The sequence below is a fragment of the Elaeis guineensis genome, chromosome 1 (assembly GCF_000442705.2).
Source record: "Elaeis guineensis isolate ETL-2024a chromosome 1, EG11, whole genome shotgun sequence".
Taxonomy (NCBI): domain Eukaryota; kingdom Viridiplantae; phylum Streptophyta; class Magnoliopsida; order Arecales; family Arecaceae; genus Elaeis; species Elaeis guineensis.
The window spans coordinates 178,753,826-178,760,971 of NC_025993.2; the positions used below are offsets into that span (position 1 = coordinate 178,753,826).

General features: G+C 37.3%; 1 protein-coding gene across 1 annotated transcript; it reads right to left on the reverse strand.

Moving 5' to 3' along the window:
• Positions 1 to 1,121: 1,121 nt before the first annotated feature.
• Positions 1,122 to 5,769, reverse strand: LOC105039845 (probable E3 ubiquitin-protein ligase BAH1-like 1). Its single transcript, XM_073250450.1, has 6 exons — positions 5,214 to 5,769; positions 2,803 to 3,047; positions 2,418 to 2,672; positions 1,874 to 2,011; positions 1,679 to 1,737; positions 1,122 to 1,602 (listed from the first exon to the last, which is right to left on the reverse strand). Exons 1-6 carry the CDS (start codon positions 5,437 to 5,439, stop codon positions 1,497 to 1,499), a joined length of 1,029 nt encoding a protein of 342 aa, XP_073106551.1. The 5' UTR covers positions 5,440 to 5,769; the 3' UTR covers positions 1,122 to 1,496.
• Between the last annotated feature and the right edge of the window lie 1,377 nt (positions 5,770 to 7,146).

The following is a 7,146-nucleotide window of genomic DNA, read 5'->3' on the forward strand; positions in this document are numbered from 1 at the left end:
ACATGCCCCCCCTCCAACCCACCCCCAAAGGCCATGGTTGCCCTACACCCACCTTTGACCTTGTGCACTCTCTCCCTCCATGGCTTCTCTGTATCACCACAACCACCCCCCTCCCTACCCACCAGTGCTCCTTATGGCTTCTCCGTGCCACACCCCCCAACCCATCCAACCCCCGCCTCTCCACGGCCCGTGGCTTCTTCGTGCCATCGCTGCCGCCGCCCCCTTCCCACCCCCCTCCTCGGCCATTTGCAGTCCGCAACTTCTCTGTGCCGCCACCGCCCCCTAACCTCCAGTGCCCGCGGCTCCTCCATATTCATCCCCCGCTCCGATGGCCCACAAAGAAAAAAAAAATTTTTTTTTTAAAATAATTTAATTATAATATGAAATAATTTTAATGTTTGAAATATTTATCACATCAACCACGCATATGGAAACTCCACTAAACTGAAATATGAGTGCTCGATATTTAATCCATCGATCAGAAATAGATAAAAAGTAAAAAAATTAAAATATTTTTTGGAGCATCGTAGCTAAACTCTAATTTTTATTCAGGAGGGAAGACTTTGAATTAGAAAATGCCCCTATTTGAGAACTCTAATTTCTTAATCTGTGCGAATCTCTTTTTTTTTTTTTTGAAATTACGGAATCTTTTTTTTTTCCCTCTCATTTTGCTTTAGCTTAAGAGAGGGGGACAAGACCCAACGGGCCTAGAAGGTGAACACAATAACCCTAACATTATTTTATATACAATTATTCTCAAAAAAATAAATTTTCACAATTTTATCCCAAAAAATGGTAATTCATGGACTGGAAAGCAAAGTTTACACCAAGATCCAGACATGCATCAATCCTGCTGGGCAATTTAGTTCAAAGAAAGTTTTGGACTCCAGCTCATTTCCAAGAGATCTTAATCATAGATTAGTTGGTGAGGCACACCAATAGAACCTCCAGCACACATCAATCAAGTACTTAGTGCAGAAAGGTTTCAACTACAAATTATCAGGCTAGCGAGCCAAATTTTGAATGCCAAGCATGAAAACCAATGAAATGATGTTCAGAAACAGATTAAGTCGTGCCAAGTATTATAGCATGATAGTCTGCTAATTGGCAACAAAGAATGATTGTTTAAAATATTACAACCCCCTGTTCATTGTTTATAAATGATTCGACACAAGTATATCTTAAACAAACCCGAAATCAAAGTGAAACATACCACAATACACCACAACAAAGAGAGATTGTTCCCATTTCCACTTCGGAGAAGCAATTAGGAGTTTACAAATATACAATTTGCAACCTCTATAAAAAAGAAGGATTGGCATATCTCGCAACTCTGAAAGAACTTCATATACTCATGGAATCATGGGATGCCACCTAATAATTATGCAATTCATATGACCATTCCTTCATTCAGAACAAAGAGCATAGCACGGCATGTCAAACATTCAGAAGAGCAAGAGCTCAACTAACATGAAAGACAGAGAGCTGACTTCCACTCAGACTCCCATGAATGCCCGGCACTGGTACTCCCAATGCTCCTTGGCCTGCCGAATCCGCTCCACTCTTTCAGCTTGAAGCCTCTGCGCCCAGTAGCCGGGGCAGCTGTGAAAAAGCTAAATTAGCAGCAGTTCTGCTCACTACGAAAATGTAATGCCAAACAAAGTAAATAGAAATATACCTACGACTTAACAAAATGTTCAGCTCGTCCAAGTGCACAGCGCCCTCATATACTCCTTCCTGGAATGACATGTCAAGATTACATCACATCGTAAAGGAAAAATATCATTCTGTTACACCAACTGCAAAATGATCTTATGAGAAAGGTACATAGATAAACATAGCAGTAGGTTGTGGGGTTGAGAGAGAGAGGTACCCTCCGACACAATGGGCATTTTTCTTTTGAATCTGCACTCTTTAGCCCATCGACTATGGTAACGGATGCAGCAGAGCAGCAACACATATAGCAGAAGATATGGCCACATGTAAGAGAAACAGGATCAAACACGGTTTCCTAAAGCATGCCAATAGAGAGACAGCAATTAGAAAGAGAATTGACTTCCAAAACACATGATATATGCACTGACCAAAAACAATTTTAGAAGCAAGTCGAAGTTTTATCTCTGCCTAAAATTCTAGGCCGAGAAGTGATAATAAAAAGCAACCAAGCTTGCAACCATAATCTAGATACCAATTACCATATACTTGGACAAAAAGCCATGAGTGAGTCGGGGGCGCTTAGCAGCAATTTTCAATAAAATTATTTTTTTGTTTGGAGCATTGGATATGAATTGTTGGAAGAGGTATAAAAAGGCGATAGGAAAAATACCAGAATTGAAAACTCTTTTTTTGATTGTAACTAGAATGGAAAACTCTGTCACAAAAAAAAAAAAAAAAAAGGGAAAGAAATGTAAACTCACCAAGCATATAGAACAGGTCAGGTCAATGTCAAGATTTATTGAATCGGAAAGGCCACAAGAAAGCATTGGTTTGCCATTTTCAAATGTGAGAGAGCAATCACCAAACAGCCCTGGCAGCATGTTCTCGTCAGGCTTATTTTCTTTCAAGTTAATGTAAAATGCCATTAGCTCGCAGAGCCATGGAGACCGAAGGATATCGATATGCATACTTCGAGCATTAGATCTGAAAGTCTGACCTTGCTTAGAGTCATGGATCTGTACTAGAAAATTCCATGATGTCAGGTGTTAGACGTTATTGCATCAAGGCACTAAATTTGTTGACAATTCAAGATTGAACCCATTAAATGTTACCCAAGAACTGAGATCATAAAGTGAAGTTGTATACCTTATCATATTTCTTCAAAATTTTTCTCATAGCGATGGAGTTAATGATAGCATAGGTAACAAGATCTTTGCCCTCTTGGATCAATTCTTCATGATTCCTACTTACCTTGCTTCCAAGCCATATAACAAACCTCCGAAACCCCGATGCCAAATGCAACTCAAGCAATTTCTGAGCTCGTTGATTAAAGCAACCAACAACTTCTGACATCTCCTCAAGAAGGGAGGGGAAGAAAGTCCCATCACATACTACATTTGAATCATCAAAAGAAGTCAACAAAAGCACTACAAATAAGGTATTATTTTATGAACCAATGTATTGACTAAAATCAATTTGCATATAGATAACAGAACTAAGTAAATTACATTAGAGAAAAAGAACTCAAGATAAGAAGAAGAAGAAATCAAAAGTTTTATTCTAACATGATGCATTCATTGAATCACGGACTCACAAAGACAAGAAATAAAAAATGTGATCAGATGTAGGATATGTCAGATAAAAAATACATAATTTGCAAGAAAAGCCATTGTTTATTTTTTTCCCAAAAACAAGAATGGGCTTTCTTTGTTCCATCAAAACTCATCCCCACAAAATGTGATTGACCTAAATTTGGGTCTCCATGAATTATATGACAAGAGGCTATCAATATCATCAATGTACATGTGACTGACTGATTTCGGTGATAGCAGAATATTTAATCGATTCCCTTTACACGACAGTTTGCTATGGAAGATTGCCATATTAAGTCCTATTCAGTGCCCCTGTGGTGTATCCATTTTCCTGTCTCTTCAACAACAATTGTCTCCTTGGGCCATATGAAGCTGACAAGCTCAATGCAGAGATTGCCCATATGCTTTTGTGGGATATGGTACCACTTGCACAAGTCATTTCTACCCGAATCCTTCTACTGGCTGTGTCTTGTTATCTTGACACATGTTGTTTGCTGTCGCCTTCTTTCCCGTATTTACATTCTATCCACTTTGCGGATTTGTTAAAATGTTTTTGGGTGTCACTATGCCAGTCTTGCAATTATATATATTGGCTGCAGTCCTAATAAGAATAACTCATTCAGTCAAGCACTTGGTCCTCTTGTGTCACAATTTCGAAACTTGAAATAGCTTCTCTGCAATAATCATTATTTATCTGGCATTTCCCCAGGGCCCAAGACATCAAAGATGTGGGACTATGGGAAGCAGAGAAACAAAATGAGCAAGTGCGTGCACATACATGCAGTTTGTGGTGTCTTCGTAATGGTGCTCGCATATGTAGAAGAACGGTAAAGAAAAGAGAAAGGAGATGAAGCTTAACAAGAGCCATATATAAATATAGATATAGGTTGTTGTTTTCTATTCTTCAAACTAAATGAGAAGAATATTTACAGCATGACCGATTGAAAAGAGAAGAAGATAAAACTACAGATGTACTCCTTGCTGGACAAGGCTCAATAAAGCAGATATAAAGCAGACATATATAGCAAAATGAAGGCAATATGGATTGACATGAATGCAAGGAGAATCTAATGATGATTGTTGTAGCAAGACACCAAATAAAAAAGAAATCGAAAAAAACAAAGATCAATGCAAATTCAGGATTTACGTGGAAAACCCTCTGAATCAATGGGAAAAATCATGGGCAGAGATAGTTGGAGATTTTTCACTATCTTCAATATTGGATATTACAGAGTACAAGGTAAAAAAACCCTAGAAAAGCACTTGCGCCTCAAAAGGCAACACATCTCACCAAAACAAGCATACAGAGATATCAATAAAACCGGGTTGGGTCCGTACCACCCGCCCAATAAGATGGAAAGGCCCCTATTGACTCTGTGGCCAATGCTAATCTAAATGCAAGACACTTCTACAATGATCATGGACAGAATAAACACCTTCGGACAGAAACATGGTCAGCAGATCACTAGATTTTCAGACTTATACCCTAAGAAAATATATAAAAAAAAGTAGAAAAGGTAATCAAGATACCTTCTAGAATTAAAAACATGTATAATGGTTCTATTTGATCCTTCTGACCTAAATGGAAAGAAGTAACTTCAATTTTGAAGTTTATTACATAAACTAGTACAAAATCCAGAACAAAGGAAACCATACCGATGAATTTGATACAGATTTTTTCTAAAAAAAAGGTATTCAAGTGGTTATTCAAAATTTAAGACCTAGATGCAAAACGACGTAATGGTCGGGATAAGAGGTAAATTTTATTGCTAACTTACAATCATCTATGCACCTAGAAACGGATAAAAAGAGTTCGTAGCTGGTGGTGTGAAGTTCCAAAAGGAAAAAAAAAAAAGGGGAAAAAATGGAAAAATAAGAAGAAAGGAGACAGCTTTTTCTACATCCATTCACTTATAAACAGATAAAAAAAAAATTGTTCAGGTGATTCGATTCCCACTTGCATACCTGTGCAATGGTCGGGGCATTGATGAAGCGAAGAACTCTCACCCCCAAACCAAACTGGCTTGTCATTCTCCTCTTCTCCTCCCTCCTTCTTTTGGTGCTGGTATTGAGAACGGAACTCCCTTCGGCACCTCTTCAGTATCTTCTTCAACTCCTTCAATCCAACCTTTTTCAGCCCATTCTTCTCCCTCCCCCTCATATACTCCTCATACTGCTTAGTAAACTTCATCTCCGATTCTCCACCCACAACCACAAGAGAAGACCAAATCCAAATAAGCACAAAAAAAAAAAATCTAGGAAACCGAAGAATTTATAACAAACATGAAGATAATTTCGAAGAGGAGGAAGAGAGCTTTGTTGAGACCGTCGGCAATATAGAAACAAAGTCTATAAGAGAATACACTCCTCATCCTGCTTTTTTAGCTGATGATTCTCTCCAAAGTTCGCATTTTTCTTGAAGATTCCATTAGGTTGACAGTGATTCTAATATCCTCAGAGGAAGAAAAAGGAAGGGAGGGGGGTTTTGTGGAGGGGTGGGAACCCGGAGCAAAAGCCTCTCACGGCATATCTCCATTAATTTATTTGAGAGCTCGAGGGGAAAGCGCTGGAGAGCAGGCCCACTTGCCACTTCAAAAAGCACTTATCATTCTGACGTAGGTCCCACTGTCATTCTATCTGATTAATAATGTGATAAATATAGTGCTAGTTAGACCCTTTTTTTTATTAAAAAAATTTCCTTAGGGTCAGCTTTGTTATTTAGAAAGCCTGAAAATATAATTTTATTTCTAATAAAAATAGAAAAAAAAAAGTTAACAAAGAAAATGAGGATTCTCGTTGCTTGATTGTATCAAAAAAAGCGAAAGAGAAGATCCTAGAGAAAATTTTATTGTTTGGTAGAGTGATGGGTAATTCCATGGGAACTAATTTAATTTTTACAAATCTTCATATAAAAAAAATTATCAATATTCTTCTTTTAATGCTACTTTTTTGCAAGGAAAATCTTAGACTGATGGTGGTGTATGTATATACACGTTGCACATCATTTTTCTCTCGATTTTTTTTTATATATTTTTAAAAAAACTGAAATTTTTTTAATTTCTAAACATTGAAAAAGGTGATTTTTCTTTAACAAACTTTTTTCTTTCTCAACTTTCTTAAATATCATTATCTACTTCTTATAAGATGTGTCTACAGTATTAGGAGTTGAGATGTGTAAAGTTCACTGGTTAAATTTCTGGGCCAATGAATTTGCATTACCAAAGAAACAACAGAATATACCTTCCACTCATTATTTCGATCAAGTTTATCATGCAAGTCATCCATCTTCTATTCACTCTATATATAGGGAATGAGGAAAACTAAATAGATGGCTCTAAATAGAAGCCAGGCTAAAGAACAAGACCTCCCTCTGGCGAAGGTTAGTTTATCTCTGCAAAGGGTCAGTTTGTAATAATATACTGCAAACCTTAAGACTTTGTGTTTGCCATCCCATGCTTAGCAATATTCTGAAAGTTATGGAAAGCCATGTTAGTCCCACAGTTCACTGTATATTATAGAGCTCTTTATCAGATCCTTAAATAAGGTTATTAATTTTCTCGGCCAATATCTCAATTTATATCGGTATCAAGCACCCCACAACACGATATTATATAAATCTTGATCTTATGATGTCGACCAATATAAACCAATAAAATTTTCGAGATATCAGCTTATAAAATATATTCATATTGATCAAATTTTTTCCATCATTTTTTACTTATCTTTCTTAGAACCAGGGACAGGTGTACCAGTTAAGCTGTTTCATAAGACAACATATGCAGGTGTACCCTTTCTTTTGCCAATGGAGGTTGGCACCACAAATCTCAAGTATCAGTAAGGTTGGGAATTGAAATCCTTAAATATACAAGTGGATAAGCTCTGGTCAAAACCAGGGTCC

Excerpts from the sequence above, each read along its gene's own strand:
- LOC105039845 (XM_073250450.1), bottom strand. The coding sequence starts at position 5,439 with ATGAAGTTTACTAAGCAGTATGAGGAGTATATGAGGGGGAGGGAGAAG. Across the intron at positions 2,673-2,802 it reads TTTTGAAGAAATATGATAAG|ATCCATGACTCTAAGCAAGG; the intron begins GTATACAACTTC and ends TTTCTAGTACAG. Across the intron at positions 2,012-2,417 it reads TGACCTGTTCTATATGCTTG|GAAACCGTGTTTGATCCTGT; the intron begins GTGAGTTTACAT and ends GGCATGCTTTAG.